Raw genomic sequence first — 16,769 nt, forward strand, 5'->3', positions numbered from 1 at the left:
TCAAGTAAAGGATAAATCAATCAAATAAATATATTTAACAATATCTGGGCATTGAAGTAAACACGGGGGAAATAAATCCTTTTTATTAATTTTAAAAATTTATGTTCCGCTTTAATTAGAATAAACAATTGATGATAGAATGATTGTTTTCAAACAAATGTCACCATAAATATATTACAAAATTTTATGATATATATACATTCTGTAAACCTGTAATTTACATACGAACTATTCGTAAACTTACAACAATTATAAAACAAGAATTTTTATTCTTTAAGGACAGACATGAACCCATGATAATAATCTTTTTAGATACAATGTTTCATATCTTATAAAGACTGTCAATCTTTTCTAGTACGAATTTATTTCGTTAAAACAAATAGTTTGTTGCACATAATTTGGGCAAAAGATTCGACCCCTCCACCTCCTCCCCTCCCCCCCCTCCCCAAAAAAATATATGTTTTAAGGATCAGAAAAGGTAAATCAATCTTGTTTTATTACTGGTTAAATATAATTAGAATATATCCCATATATATAAACAAAATAAAATGAATATAAAATTAAATAGAATAAATATATTATATAACTCAAAAATAACGAAAAAAAACATTAATTTCAAATAATGCCGCCCCGCCGCCATGCAAATTGCAGATTAAAAAAATTTTTTATATGAAAAATTCTTATATGTTATATGAGCACATGACGAGTTGAAACAACTGGGATTAAGGATTATATGTATCTATATAATCTCCTCCAGGTCTATTTTCCTTCATGATTATCTTGCGAGTTGAGTAATCAGTGCTGCGCACATCTCAAAGAATTCCATTGTATGGTGTCCCGTTATTGATCCGTCCAGAACCTAAACATGTTTCGTGTCATTTTTGAACATTTGCATATTAATTAATAACCACTATAGCAGGGGTGTATGTTTTCTTGAAAAAAAATTCCCCCCATTTAAAAATAATTTTCCCCTTTGTGCAGGGGGGAGGATTCTTAAAAATATACACCCCTGCACTAGGCTTATCAAGAAGTAGAAATTAAGATATTCTCAGCATTTCTAGGTGAAAAATGGAAAACTTCCTCGAAAGTATCAAGTATAAATAAAATATGTCATTTCAGATTTAGAAAAAAGACAGTCAAGTTGCCGCTTTACAATGTCGCTTTAGTTATCATGCCTTTAAATTAGGTCGATTCATTGTTTGAAGCAAATTTTGATGAGTCAGTCCAACTATTCTATTCTTATTCATTATCATTTTTATTTCTTTAATTATCATTTTATTTTAATTAACTATCTTTTATTTTTTTCTCCTTACAAAGGAAGATAAATAAAAAGCTAAACTTTTAGAAGTTAAAGGGACAGTCGTAATTTTAATCGACCTTCCATTAAAAAAAGAGGAGCATGTCCGATTCACAGCGGTATCCTTAACACCTTAACTTGATCAATAAAGTGAAAGATATCGTCGGTTTTCTAGCTGAAAATAATCAGTTTTCAAAAACAAAAAAGGGTTTAAGGGAGCTGTTAAGAATCGGACATGCTACTTTATAAAAAAGAGTCACTTTAAATTACGTTTACAGTCCCTTTAACATAATTTACTTATTACAACAATTTCCCCTGATAAGTGAGGAACAGGATAGGCTTGTCATATTTTAGGAGATGATTGACACAGGGTATATATTTTCATAACAAATGATTTACCCCCACACTACATTGTTACAAAACACAATTATTAATTGAATTGAGGGGAAAAATTGGGGGAAAATATATGATTTTAAAAGGTTTACAAGCACAAAAAGTGCAAAATTTTCATTCTTTTTAAAAAATGCGTTGTAAATAATTTCAGAAAATTCAAAGTTACGCTTAAGCATTGATAATTAACCTACCTGTGCTGTTTTGAGTGTTCTGTTCTGATCAAGACTAGAACTGAGTTCTACAGCTTGGACTGGACTCCTCCTGTCTGCAGTGAGGTCCCTGGGGTCCTCCTCGACCAGACTCTTGAAGTCCAGTAAATAAGACTTGTAATCAACCTACAGAAGAAGTTGTTCAAAGAAACAAAAATATCCCAATATAAAGCCAAATGCTTTCAGCCGAATATAATTTATATTGAGAACATTTTGCAGGGTAATCTTTCCAATGAAATAGATAAGGGCAGGGATGATTTACCGTGTAAACTTAAACTGGTAAATCTATTTCAAGGTGAACCTTAATGCCGATTCCGCAATTAAGGGGCGTATTCAGGAATTTGTGCAGGGGGGGCTTAAAGTTTTTTTATTCATTGAAGCCTGAAAACTCCCTGAAATCAATAGATTTCACTGGTTAAGGGGGGGGGGGGCTCAGCCCCTTAGCCCCCCTGAATACGCCTCTGCCGCATTTATTTTGGATTAAGCTAATTTGGATTTAAATGACCATTCATTAAAAGAGTTAGTGCCCTAGAATATGCACAGCAGAAACATATGAACAATTGAGAATGAAATTATCAAATCTGAAGTTTGTCTCTGCTCCAAACTCCAAGGGTTGCTCTCAGAGGGCCGCGGGTTTTAATATTTAGTTTTAAAAACAAACGTCTCCACTCGGTCATCAAAGACAAAATCTACAACGTTTGGAATGTTTAAATTTGTGAAAGAGTAGTTTCAAGCTAAATCTTAAGGCATCAAACTTTATATTTCCTGTTATATAAAGGGAGGTTTAGAAAGATGTCCCTAATATTAAACAATGATCTAATGAAACCTGGTAGAGCTGAAGTGACATCTTTACATATTTTGCGTTTCCAGGATTCTTTCTCCGCACCTTGACAAAATATTTTAGATCCTATGTTTAATAAATATAAATAATATAGCTTATAGATTCTAAAAACTGGTGTAAAAACGCAGACAACGCAAATAACAAGAAATCCTAAGAAAAGAGATCGGGAAGCACCCCTATTTTGAGGTAACCCGATCGCCGTCAGTATTTATCTATATAAATATAAACTTGGCTTGTCTGTCTGTTTGTATCCAATGAGAATCAAACATTCAAATGTTTTTTTTTGAGAATCAAATATTTTTTTTTGTGGCAACGCACATGCTAAGAGAAATCCAAGTTCAGAGTTGCAGTCGTCACTGAAAACTAATCCTTTGTTTAAAATTTATGTACTTTTTAGAAATAAAGATTTATAACTCATATTTAAGAGTTTGAAATGGCTATCAAAATAATCTTAATTATCTTAATTATTATCTCAATTGTCTCAATTGTCTCAATGGTCTCATTAGTCTCAATGGTCTCATTATTTCAATTATCTCAATTATCTCAATTGTCTCAATTGTCTCAATTGTCTCAATTGTCTCAATTGTCTCAATTGTCTCAATTGTCTCAATTGTCTCAATTGTCTCAATTGTCTCAATTGTCTCAATTGTCTCAATTGTCTCAATTGTCTCAATTGTCTCAATTGTCTCAATTGTCTCAATTGTCTCAATTATCTCAATTATCTTAATTATCAAATCTATCAAATCTATCTAAATTATCTAAATTACCTGAACGAAGTATGGATTAATTATCTTCCATTCAAAATCCAGAGCTTTCATTGCCCGGTAAACTTCACTCATTATATCATGAGGTTTACTCTGGGATCGGATACCTGACATCATAATAGTTATTTAAAATTAAGAAAAAACATAAATGTATTTTCTTTACAAGTAATAACCCCCCATTTCCTCCATCTTTGTTATCCCAACATGATCGGAATTTTTAGAGTTTAATGTTTATTGCTTACTAGCTGAATTGGGCCTGGCATTGCCCATGAAAAAAATGTTGAAAAAAAAATGTTGAAAAAAATTTCGAATTATTTTTCAGCCTATAACACCCCCGGCCACCCATGAATGTCCACAAAAAATTTTTGCCCAATCGGTCCAGCCGTTTGTCCGGCTATACGCAACATATATACGAATTTCTTGTTTTATTATATAGATTGCTGACTGGGGGGAAACAAAAGATTTGAAGGGAACTTTTGTTGGTCAGGGGAAGATTTCATGGAAAATCAAATCCCCCATCCTTCCTAAAAACTGTGTACACCTGAACAAATTATATATTCTTTGTTACCTAGATGCCACTTGGATCGTTTGATTGGAGCTCCGCGATGAGTTTTCTCAACCGGAGTAACTGCGTTCTCTCGGAGAGGAGCAATCCTCTCCGGATGAGGTTTCTGAGGACTTGGAGCCATATCTGAAGGAGCCGCGGGACTCAAACCTGGATATATTATATAGAAAAGGGGGTATCTATTTTTTCTTGAAATATCTTTTTCCCTGCAAGTTTGAAAATAATTTTCCCATCCAGATGTACGTTTGCACGCATCGGCAACAATTTTACGGGTTGGAGTAAATAAATGAAATTTCACCCCCCCCCCCCTCTCCACCAAATGGGGCCCCCCTGAAATCTACAGGTAGATAAAAGGCACAGAAGGGACGAGCAAAAAATTTACACTGAAAATTTTTTATCTTTTATCGAGTGAACAGAAAATGGTCCAGATTTTGCTTTTAAAAAAATAAACCCTTTTTACCTCCGGCGAAGAAATCGTTGAACTCCTCGGCCTTGGCGTTCTCAATCCTCTTGTTGTCTATGACGAGGTTGTATGCGATGACGAGAGGATTGTGTAGATCATCAGACAGAAGAGCGCTATGTATCTCAGCCTCATCTACACCACACTTCTGGGACACTTCAGCAATAACCTGCACAGCACAGGTTAAGAGATTTATAAAAGCTTTATCAAGAGCGCTATTCACGATTCACTTAACCATACGCGTTTAACAGTTTTTTAATCTTAAATCACAAGTTATTGCAACAGATTGTCAAACAGCTCCAAAACTACTTCTAAAATTAAATGTAAAGTTTAAAGGAATTAAAAAGAAAAAAAAATCTTTTTACCTCCATATCTACGATGCTTGTATCGGTTACTCGGTCCGGAAACAAATATCCGGGACAGTCCTAAATAATAAATAACGATTAGAATAGAAACAGGGAAAGAGGAGGAAAACATGAAAAATGTAGTTTCACATTACAACCTACAGTAAGAACCAGAAAACAGTGGAATTCTCGTGGTCTTTTTTCCTACTTTTTGGAAATCGTTCCGTTCCATTCCGTTCCATTCCGTTCCGTTCTGTTCTGTTCCTTTCCGTTCCGTTCCGTTCCGTTCCGTTCCGTTCCGTTCCGTTCCGTTCCGTTCCGTCGTTATCGAGAAAGAACGATCGTTCCCCAAGAACGACCCCCAGCCCTAGTCGCTACATAGCTTGTAATTTTGTACATTTAAGAGACATTTTCTGAATAAGTGCTCTGAACATTTTTAGAAATATATCAGATGAACATTTGCAAGTTACAAAATCCTTAGTCACATTTCTCAATTAAAGATTACAAACCCTACATTCAATCCACAGTTTTCTGGTTCTCAAAGCTTTTAACCTCTTGCTTTTTATTTATTCTTTTCTCAACATAACCTTTATGATTTAAGGGGAAGATTTCTTAAGAGTTTGGAACTTGGGGATAGCTTAATTCAAAATGTAGCTTTATCAAAAAAAGAAAAGAAATAAGAACTTTTGTTCTCTATTAAAATTTTAAGATGTATTTGTTACCTTCATAAACCAATCATGTTTCCTTATATCCTCAACTGTAGCTCTCTTCATTGGATCTTTATCATAAATAATCATCAAAAATGTGGCTAAAAGTGTCTTAAAAATAACCGAAATAAGGACGGACGTTTAAAGATATAATATACAGAAAAATCAAATCAAATCAGACTTCTATGAGTCCTACGTCCGTTCTACAGTTTCAAAATGACTTTACTATATCAAAATTGTAGTCTGGGTTTATGATTTGCAATGAATCACCGAACTATACTTCATTTCAGATTTTTCAATGTAATTTTCGCCCAACGGACAACCGACATTGTGCCAGTCTACCATCAGATGCCAACATTATTCTAAGCAATATTGAATAATGATCTTTATCTGCCCTACTGGAATTTAATGTAATCGATTTTAGGAATCATTCAATTGATAAATTTGAGAAGAATGTATTATCAATAGAAAATGGTACCCTGAAGAATTATGTATTATTTATAGATATAGAATCATGACGGGAATACGGATCAAAATGACTGTAGTATGCTTGTGGGCAATAATCTGGGAATTTAGCCAATTGTATCTGGGTTAAGGAATCCAACAATTATGTAATTTCTATGTAGGAGGAATCCAATAATTATGTAATTTCTATGTAGGAGGATTCCAACAATTATGTAATTTCTATGTAGGAGGAATACAACAATTATGCAATTTCTATGTAGGAGGAATACAACAATTATGTAATTTCTATGTAGGAGGATTCCAACAATTATGTAATTACTATGTAGGAGGAATACAACAATTATGTAATTTCTATGTAGGAGGATTCCAACAATTATGTAATTTCTATGTAGGAGGATTCCAACAATTATGTAATTTCTATGTAGGTTATAAAGTTCCTAATTATGTTTTACCCATATCCAATTGAAGTTTGTGTTCCGGATTACTGTTTTGGAGTCTGCAACGTTCTACTATTGCAGCCGTTAAAATATTATTTTGGAAGTAATGGTTTGTTAGAAAGTTTATGAAGGTTTTCGGCTTTAGCTTTTGCAGCAAGCTGCAAGATTCCTTGATCTACACGGCCGCACGCTTCTTTTAGATCGACAAACATCAGATGCGACATAAGGTTCTAATTTTTGTTGATTTCTAACACTGAATTCAGGACAAATATAAAAAGTAGATAAAAACAAACGTTTTTTTCTCGTGATTTGTCAGACAAAATCACTATATTTGAGAAAACAAAATAAAAGATCAATTGGTCATATTTTTTACAGAATAAACTGTCTTCATTCAGAGAATAAAAAATTACAAGTTTTAGTCCGTTTAAATTTTAATTCGTATAAATTAGTTGAAGATGAATTATATCCCTGTTTGCAGCATATGGCAGAGTAGGCTCACAACACTTTTGTTAAGGTAGTCAGGTACAGGGAATATACCGGATTTTATCTTCCTGAACATTTTCAAAAATCAAATCAATATTTTAAAAAGGTCAAAAAACAATTTTTAACCAGATATTTGGTGTTGGTAATTAATAATGTAGAGAGGATTAAAAAAACTATCCAATATTTTCACAAACACTGCTAGCTCCAATAATGGCTATAATTAGTGTATTTCCAGTTTGAATCGAGAATATTTTAATACATTTCTTTAACTATTCGACTTTTGGCACGAGTTTTCAACGGAAGCTGACCTACATAGCTTTAAATTACAAAGCTAAAAGTTAAATGAAAATGTATAATTCTGCCATGTTTATTGAATAAATTAGAAACCTGAACAATGTGGTCAAGTGTATAAATAGAAACCTGAACAATGTGGTCAAGTGTATAAATAGAAACCTGAACAAGGTGGTCACGTGTATAAATAAAAACCTGAACAATGTGGTCACGCTTATAAATAGAAACCTGAACAATGTGGTCACGTGTATAAATAGAAACTTGAACAATGCGGTCACGTGTATAAATGTTGTAAAGTGTATAAATAGAAATCTGAACAATGTGGTCACGTGTATAAATAGAAACTTGAACAATGCGGTCACGTGTATAAAGAGAAACATGAGAAATGTGGTCACGTGTATAAGTAGAAACTTGAACAATGTGGTCACGTGTATAAATCTGAACAATGTTGTCATGTGTATAAATAGAAACATAAACAAGGTGGTCACATGTTTAAGGAGAAACCTGAACAATCTGGTCACGTGTATAAATAGAAACCTGAACAATGTGGTCACGTGTAAAAATAGAAACCTGAACGATGTGGTCATGTGTATAAATAGAAACCTGAATAATATGGTCACGTGTATAAATAGAAACCTGAACAATGTGGTCAAGTTTATAAATAGAAACCTGAACAATGTGGTCACGTGTATAAATAGAAACCTGAACAATTTTGTCAAGTGTATGAATAGAAACCTGAACAATGTGGTCACGTGTATAGATAGAAACTTGAACAAGGTGGTCACGTGTATAAGTAGAAACATGAACAATGTGGTCTTGTCTATAATAGAAACCTGAACAATGTTGTAATGTGTATAAATAGAAATATAAACAAGGTGATCACGTGTATAAAGAGGAACCTGAACAAGGTGGCCACGTGTATAAATAGAAACATGAACATTGCGGTCACGTGTGTATAGAAACCTGAACAAGGTGGTCACGTGTATAAATAGAAACCTGAACAATCTGGTCACGTTTTTAAAGAGAAACCTGAACAATCTGGTCACGTGTATAAATAGAAACCTGAACAAGGTGGTCAAGTTTATAACTAGAAACCTGAACAAGGTAGTCACGTGTATAGAAAGAAACCTTTAACAAGGTGGTCACGTGTATAAAAAATCTTGAACAAGGTGGTCACGTGTATAAATTAGAAACCTGAACAAGGTGGTCACATGTTCATCATCGAAGGGTAGAGTTCCGCAGAGGAGGGCGTAGAGAACTACTCCACAGGACCATATATCTACCTCGGGACCAGCATACAGCTTACCAGAGATCACCTAATCAATCAACCAATCAATCACAAAAAATTATTCAGTATTCCGACCAACAAATAAAACAATTAAACGCATAGTTAATACTTTATACAATACTCCATTCTATTGATCCCTTTAAAAAATTAAACTGAAAGCTGAAACTTTCCGAAAATCATAATTTCTTTCGGAATTCATCGAAGGTATTTCTAAACCGGACATTTATTTATAACGAAGGGACTTATTTGTCATTTAAGTGACCTTAGAAAAAACGAGTAACCCGATCCATCAGCACCCCAATTAGATAATGAGATGTGAGCCTCAGGGTAGGGTCAGGCCGCAGGACATAATTTGCTAAATATATATGAAGATTGAAGACTTGCCTCAGGAGCAGCATAGTTCGGAGATCCACAGCTTGTCTTTAGAAACTCTCCGTCTGTCATCATGTTGGAGAGGCCGAAGTCAGCGATCTTTACGTTCATGGACTGATCCAACAATAGGTTCTCAGGTTTCAAATCCCTTAACATCAGGTTGTAATCATAAACCGATTTAACTGAATTATAATATTATAAAAATAAGTGGTTTAATGATATATAAAAAAGATCGATTGTCAATATTATATTATCTAAAGGCTAAATCAATTTCACAATTTTTCATTCCTTAATTTCTTAAAATTTTATTTTGAATAGACTAAATGGTTTCTTTTAGGTTTGAATCACATGGCAGTAATCTACTACTGATATAATCTACCCATGAACCACATTATGTCTATGACAGTAATCTTGTACTGGTATAATCTACCCATGAACCACATTATGTCTATGACAGTAGTCTACTTCTGGTATAATCTAAATACCACATTATGTCTATGACAGTAATCTACTACAAGTATAATCTACCAATGAACCACATTATGTCAATGACAGTTATCAATTTCTGGTATAATCTACCTATGAACCACATTATGTCTATGACGGTAATCTACTACTGATATAATCTACCTATGAACCACATTATGCCTATGACAGTAATCTACTACTGATATAATCTACCTATGAACCACATTATGCCTATGACCGTAATCTACTACTGACATAATCTACCTATGAACCACATTATGTCTATGACGGTAATCTACTACTGATATAATCTACCTTTGAACCACATTATGTCTTTGACAGTAATCTACTACTGGTATAATCTATCTATGAACCACATTATGTCTATGGAAGTAATCTACTACTGATATAATCTACCTATGAACCACATTATGTCTATGACAGTAATCTTTTACTGGTATAATCTATCTATGAACCACATTATGTCTATGACAGTAATATACTACTGATATAATCTACCTATGAACCACATAATGTCTATGACAGTAATCTACTACTGATATAATCTACCTATGAACCACATTATGTCTATGGAAGTAATCTACTACTGGTATAATCTACCTATGAACCAGATTATGTCTATGGAAGTAATCAACTACTAGTATAAACTACCTATGAACCACATTATGTCTGTGGAAGTAATCTACTACTGATATAATCTACCTATGAACCACATTATGTCTATTACAGTAATCTACTACTGGTATAATATACCTATGAACCAAATTATGTCTATGACAGTAACCTACTACTGGTATAATCTACCTATGAACCACATTAAGTCTATGACAGCAATCTACTACTAGTATAATCTACCTATGAACCACATTATGTCTATGACAGTAATCTACTCCAGAAATAATCTGCTGGAAGAATCTCCTGGCGTCGTCTTCCTTCAGTTTCCCGTGCTTTACAATATAGTCAAATAATTCTCCACCTGAAAAAAACATATTAGAGGAAACAGAGGCCGAATTTAAAGAATTTAAGCCGTGGCTTGAAGGGGAGGGGGGGGGCCGCAAAACGTATTACTTTTCGGAAAATTTAAATAGGGCTTATTCATAACTTAGAATTGTCGTAGAACACTGATTTTTTTTGCATGTAAACTAAAAATTATGCATTGTAACTGTAAAATTCAGTTTTATAAAAATCCGAACAAAAGTGCGCGCGCGCTTTATGGTGTAAAATGTTACTTTTTCGCATTTTTGCAATCTTGACACCATGAAATGAACTTGAATTTGCTTGAAGATGCTTTCAAACTTGTAATCCCTTAACGGTTTTGCGCATAAAAGCCTCAAATCTCCCCGCGCGCGCATTTTAGAAAATATTTGCAATTCTTAACTTTTTCAATTTTGGCATTATTCAAAACAAAAGTAGCATGCAATACAACTAACTGCAGGTAAATTGGAACGAAGAATTCATTTCTGTGGTCAAAATAGACATTGGAGCGTTCTGATCGGCGCGCTAGTGCCGGATGTTAGTTACATTATGGGTCATTTTGCCACACAATTTACATGTCGTATGTCGATTAATAGGTAATTAGGCACGGGTATTCCATTTCTTATGTCAAAAAATTTAGTTTAAGCACTCTGATCGGCGCCCTAGTAGCCAGCAATTACGTTTTGGGTCATCTAACTATATATTTTTCGAGGTGTATGTCAATTTACAGGTAATTAGGCACAAGAAACTCATTTCCGATGTCAAATTAAATATTGGAGCATTCTGTCGGGTGCGCTAGTAGCCAGCTGTTACGTGGAATTCATTTCTGAGATCAATACAGAGAGAGAAAGGGGTAGTACTTTATTGTTCTTGCTGTCTTTGTTAATAAAAGGGCAAAATTAACTAATCTTAAAGAATTAGATTAACTCTGAAAAATATCAATTAATTTATTCCAGCTGTATAAAAACATATAAATAAAGAAGTTTGTATTACCGACCATAACTCATGAAGTAGTTATTCAGTAGGTTAATTTTTTTAGATCAATTTTAGTTAAATAGACAAAGCTGGGTTTCCAATCTATTAATTCTAGAAGGGGGGAGGGAGGGGTAGAGTTATTTATTCCATCAGCACTATAGATGATGCCTAATACCTGATACATACTCCATAACCATGAATATATCTGTCGGAGTACTAATAACTTGATACAGTTTGATAATATGAGGATGTCGGAACAGTTTCAGATTCTGAATCTCTCTTTTGATCTTCATCACGACGTCAAGGTTCTTGATCCTCTGTCTGTTGAGTATCTTGATGGCGACCTTGTGCCCGGTCTGCTGGTGGAACGCAATTTTAACCTTGCCAAAGGTTCCGATCCCCAATGTTTCCCCCAGGATGTAAGGTCCTATCTTGACCTGACTGCTAGCGCTGTTACTGTCAGATCTGTCTCTGAACCCTGTACCACTATCCCCCATAGTGATAATTAAAATATTTTCTGAAATTTTATTTTAAAATATATTGTTGCACGAGAATATTAGAGGTTACACGATACACATGTTAACTGTTAAAAGCAATTCCAGAGGATAAAAATATTGAAATTTTAACAAATTTAACTTAGCTTTCTGCGTAAAAATCAGGGTTTAGAAATACTACGCGGCGCTGTCTCAGCAGGATGGGAATGCGTAAAAAATATCTTAATTATTTTGAAAAACTTAATATTCTTGGTTTTTTTTTTGAAATTGCTTACAACTGTTTTATTTTATGTCGACTAAAGACTAGGTTGGCACATTAATTCATGACGGATACAAATATTTACAGCATATTTTTAAAAACACGTATTTTCCAGTTTTAACACGACAATTTATTGATTTGTAGGTTATATGTAGGTTACTTGAATGTACTTTGGTAATTCTCCTCCGGTTTAGATTTCATTCATGGACTACTAAATTATGTCTGTTTTAGAAACAAAGTTATGTATTTTTCTTCGAAATATAATGTCCCTCACTTCCCACTTGAATTATTTCCCCCCCATGCTGATCTTAAAAGACTGGATATAAAAAAACAAGTTTCCTATTGGAGGAACTGCAGATGATTTTTTTAACAAAAACAAATACTTCGTTCCTTATTTTCCAAAGCCCCAAAATCTTTTAAACCATGCAGTAGGGGGAGAAGAATTTACATTATATTTCTGGAATAAGATTAAGATAAAATACAGAGAATTTTGAACATTTATGTTTACAGGTGAACGGTTGAATTGTGAAGGAATAAACATGAAATGATTAGAGGTAGTTACAGAAGTTTAAATGCATCTTGTAATCACTCTAAACTTGATTTCATCACCATAGCTCTAAGAAACCTAAACACAATCAAAGATTATAATTATTTGTTTATTCTGTCACTAATATCTTATCAAATTAGACTTCCTGAGACTTTAATCCCACACCCCGGTCCTTGAGGGAATTTCCAAAAACAAGAACGAAAACAGCATGCGTAACAATCAAATGGTGGTTCGGATGAAACCTTCTTTATATTTGATTTAATTTTACGAAATAAATGTTCATTTTAAGGCTCAGCACTATTTTTGGAATTACAATGGATCCAGAATACCAGAAAACCAATTAAAGCTTCTGATCACTAATCATGCACTAAGTTATTGTAAGTACTGTAAGTAAATCTTTTTTTGCGTATCAAAGATTGGTCGCTGCCCTAGAAGTTTAGAATTTTCTGATTTCACCAGATGGTAACAAATGTTTTAAATGAAAAATAACATAAAAATGGTATAAGACTGGGGAATGGAAATGGTATAAGGCTTTATGTTAAACAAATATAAAAATAAATTAAAATTTTTTAAATATCTAAATTATTAATTCAAGGTTTTACCTTTCTGGCAGCGAAAACTGAGCAGGTATTCTGATGTTTGGTCATCCCTTTCTTTTCTCCAAAATTCCTCCCACATTCACAAAAGTAGATTGGTTCCTTACTGTGCGCCTTCTTGGAGTGGGAAGCCATCTTGTAGTAACCAATTGCCTATGGAAAAAAATGAACTAAAATTCTACATAATTGAAAATATACTTTAATTAAGCAGATCTTAACAATTTGGATATCATTTGCACATTTTAAAAAAAATGTAAAATATATAAGCAAAAGTGTGAATCCATGAATCTAAAAAAGTGTAAATCCAGGAATCTAAAAAAGTGTGAATCCAGGAATCTAAAAAAGTGTGAATCTATGAAACTAAGTGTGAATCCAGGGATTTAAAAAGTGTGAATCCAGGAACTTAAATAAATGCGAATCCAGGAATCTAAAACAAGCATAAATCCAGGAATAAAAAAGTGTAATCTGAAAAATAATCTAAAAAAGTTTGAAATCAAAAATCTAAAAAAGTGTGAATCCAGAAATCTAAAAAAATTAATCCAATAATCTGAAAAAGTGTGAATCTAGGAATCTAAAAAAGCGTGAATTTAGGAGTCTACGAAAACCAACCCCCCTGAATGGTGAATCTTTTCCTTGTTCTGAAACTCTGTTAACAAACTAAACCGTCAAAAGAAAGAAGAGTCCCTCATTTTTATATTACATGTGCTAGATATTCGTAAATATTGCCTATAATGGTATCTGCACATTGATGTGATATACATATATATATATCATGTATGGCAATAATCAGAATTTCTTTTATGTATTGCATGAGAAAAATCATAACATAAACAATAATCATGTATCACTGTTCACCAAATCTTCTTTTCTTCGGAATAACATAATCTACTTAAAAACCGCGAACATTCCTTTTAAAGTTCTTACCTTTTCCCCGCACTCCTTACATGTGTAAATCTGATGATGATTTCTCCTGTGCTTCAGAAGCTGTTTAGAATCCCGAAACCTGGCAGAAAATATTAATGAAAAATATTTACAAATCCAAGCATTTTGTTTGTTTTATTGAATAAGCCGAGTTACAGAACTGACATATTTACTTTTTCAAGGGTTCCAATTAGTAACAAATTTTACGAAAAAGTAAACGCCTTTAATTTTGTCGCCTTTAAAAAATAGCAGCTAAAAATTTTAAGAAAAAATGGAATACTGAAGTATTTGGAGGGATCTATTACTTAGATTTGTCAACAGACAGTCAAACCCTCCCATAAACAAAGCATTTATAAGCCAACGTATGAACATATCTTGAATAATTCAAAGACATACCCGCTAGTGCAATCTGGACAAATATGATTGATTGGTGCACTCTCTGGACCCTCGGGAGAGGTGGAGGAGCTGGGAGGACTCGGAGAAGGAGTCGGAAACTGAACCGGAGAATGAGCTGAGTACTGAACTGAGGAGGGATAGGGAGGAGAGGGGGCCTGGTACGGAGGAGAGGTTGCATTGTACTGTACTGGAGGGTTTACGTACTGCCGTGTAGGATTCATGTACTTTGATGAAATGAATGGTTGTGAAGGTGGAGATTTCAAAGATATATTCTGTCTACTCTGAAGCTGAACCTGACATATAACAATATCTATAAATAAATTTGGCTTGTTTGTCTTTCTATCTGTATTCAAAAAACGTCAAAACGGCTGAACTGATCGGACACACATTTTAGTGGCTAATCACATGACAATTTAAAGGTAAAAATTTAACCTAGGAAAAATCTTCTTTATTTTATTCTAGAAATCTTTCAAAATCCGCCACATCATACGTTTTACAATTACGAAAAAAAGTTCACTTAAAATACTTAGACACTGAAATTGTGCTAGAAGGGGGCGCGAACCGCTCTCTAAGCCTAGGTCAGTAAATTTAGATTTCTTTACAATTTTGATTTTAAATCTCATTTCACCCTGATTTATGATCCACTAAAAGAAACTTCTGATTTGTGTTATGAAAGTTGAATCTTTATCTCTTTATATATTGACTTTGCTTGTCTGTATGTCAGTTTGTATCCAATAAACGTCAAAACGGCAGACCAGATCGGGCCCAAATTTCGTGTGGGAAAGCACATGACCCCAGGGAAGGTTTATGGATGCTCAAATTTACAAAAATTTGTGTCCAAAGTTTTTGAATTTGGTAAAATTTTGAAAATGCGCGAAAAATATTACTTAATCCTCGAACTTTTTTGTTCGTGTGCATGTTTTCTTAAATAAATTTCATTACGTACCTTCAATGGTTCCTTGATAACCCTGTAGTTGTTCATGTTTGATAAATAAATAGGTTCTTCCAGCTTATCCTCAACCTGCGTTCTTGCCTGACAAAGAAGATAATTATTTCAAAAGAATCTTAAAAAATAAAAACTGTATTACAGTCCACCACTAAGAATAAGACAGGAGTTAATATGAATAATATGAGAATCTCATATCATTCATATTAACTCAACGAGAATGTACCAGTTAAATTAGTTTAGTCAATTCAAAATTTGCAAGCTCATGGACTGGATTTCAAAAATAGAGAAAAACAGTTGAACCGAGTAAATGTCGTTGAACCACGTCTCTTGTGCACCGGTTCAAGTGAAGAGAAATGATTCAACTACTTATCGCTATCCGTGTCTATTTAAAACTAACCTGAATAATCTTGATCTGGTTTTGTCGTGGCATCTTCATGATCATCTGTATTTGGTCTTTCGTGAGTTCTCTAGTCTCCGAGATTTGAAACAACCCATTAGCGGTGGGTCGAGCCAACATCACCCGTTGAATCCTTGGTTTCGGAGTAAAGGCGATTGCATGAGGAATCTGATCCAGGCCAAGTATGTTCCTGACGAACAAGCAATTCTCTCCGGCGTTGCAGGTATGCTCTGATTCGATCCAAGAGCATCCAACCCTAGCCTTGTACTCATTCAGATCTTCATCAACCCAAGATTGGTTCCATTCTTCTTCAACTTCAAAGTGTGGTTGAAGGATTGAAGTCTCCTCTTCATGTTTAGAAGGAGAGTTGTTCGGAGTAGGAGCATGTGCTATCTCAGGCATATCCTCCTCAGTTGGAGAGTTAGGTCCGGAAACGGATCTGCTCATCAAGGTCTGCTCCGATGAAATAGTTTCAAACCATTGGCAAACATCTGGAAACTCCGTAGCTATATATTCCATTTTCTTTACTTTGCTTCGAGACAAGCTTATTACGCTCTTCTCTGGAAAAGCAAACATTAGAACCAGTGAATACCAGGATACGGAGAAACTAAACCTTGGCTGATTAAACCAGAAGAACCAATACTCTAAATTCTAATCACATTTCAACTCTCTCTTATCAAAACATATTGAGACTAGGTGAGAATACCTACGGCGGTCAACCTATATGTATATGATTAGTTGATAAGAAAATGCGCATTAAAAAATACAAAATATATTTTGTAACTTTTTCTCTAAAACTTTACAATCTTCTTTTAAAAAGTAATAATCCCGGAATTATAATTATTATGTCGCCAA

General features: G+C 33.9%; 2 protein-coding genes across 2 annotated transcripts; both read right to left on the minus strand.

Moving 5' to 3' along the window:
• Positions 1–14: 14 nt before the first annotated feature.
• LOC111718284 (5'-AMP-activated protein kinase catalytic subunit alpha-2) lies at positions 15–11,875 on the minus strand. The gene is made up of 13 exons (XM_023493830.1): positions 11,531–11,875; positions 10,261–10,381; positions 8,929–9,064; positions 8,451–8,572; positions 6,951–7,033; positions 5,596–5,651; positions 4,895–4,954; positions 4,530–4,698; positions 4,073–4,219; positions 3,508–3,611; positions 2,726–2,785; positions 1,882–2,025; positions 15–859 (listed from the first exon to the last, which is right to left on the minus strand). Exons 1-13 carry the CDS (start codon positions 11,850–11,852, stop codon positions 776–778), a joined length of 1,608 nt encoding a protein of 535 aa, XP_023349598.1. The 5' UTR covers positions 11,853–11,875; the 3' UTR covers positions 15–775.
• On the minus strand, positions 11,869–16,637 carry LOC111718285 (zinc finger and BTB domain-containing protein 42). Its single transcript, XM_023493831.1, has 6 exons — positions 15,915–16,637; positions 15,515–15,601; positions 14,569–14,861; positions 14,176–14,254; positions 13,258–13,404; positions 11,869–12,733 (listed from the first exon to the last, which is right to left on the minus strand). Exons 1-6 carry the CDS (start codon positions 16,488–16,490, stop codon positions 12,725–12,727), a joined length of 1,191 nt encoding a protein of 396 aa, XP_023349599.1. The 5' UTR covers positions 16,491–16,637; the 3' UTR covers positions 11,869–12,724.
• Positions 16,638–16,769: the final 132 nt, after the last annotated feature.

The sequence above is a fragment of the Eurytemora carolleeae genome, unplaced genomic scaffold (genome assembly GCF_000591075.1).
Source record: "Eurytemora carolleeae unplaced genomic scaffold, Eaff_2.0 scaffold36, whole genome shotgun sequence".
Lineage (NCBI taxonomy): Eukaryota > Metazoa > Arthropoda > Copepoda > Calanoida > Temoridae > Eurytemora > Eurytemora carolleeae.

What these genes read in the sequence shown, in the direction of transcription:
- LOC111718284 (XM_023493830.1), bottom strand. Translation starts at nt 11,852, where the DNA reads ATGGGGGATAGTGGTACAGGGTTCAGAGACAGATCTGACAGTAACAGC. An exon ending in CATGTGACCACCTTGTTCAG is followed by an intron (nt 7,034 to 8,450) that starts GTTTCTAATTTA and finishes GAAAATGTTCAG; the next exon opens with GAAGATAAAATCCGGTATAT. An exon ending in ACGATCCAAGTGGCATCTAG is followed by an intron (nt 3,612 to 4,072) that starts GTAACAAAGAAT and finishes TTATGATGTCAG; the next exon opens with GTATCCGATCCCAGAGTAAA.
- LOC111718285 (XM_023493831.1), bottom strand. Translation starts at nt 16,490, where the DNA reads ATGTTTGCTTTTCCAGAGAAGAGCGTAATAAGCTTGTCTCGAAGCAAA. An exon ending in TTATCAAGGAACCATTGAAG is followed by an intron (nt 14,862 to 15,514) that starts GTACGTAATGAA and finishes GTTATATGTCAG; the next exon opens with GTTCAGCTTCAGAGTAGACA. An exon ending in GTAAGGAGTGCGGGGAAAAG is followed by an intron (nt 13,405 to 14,175) that starts GTAAGAACTTTA and finishes TTTTTTCCATAG; the next exon opens with GCAATTGGTTACTACAAGAT.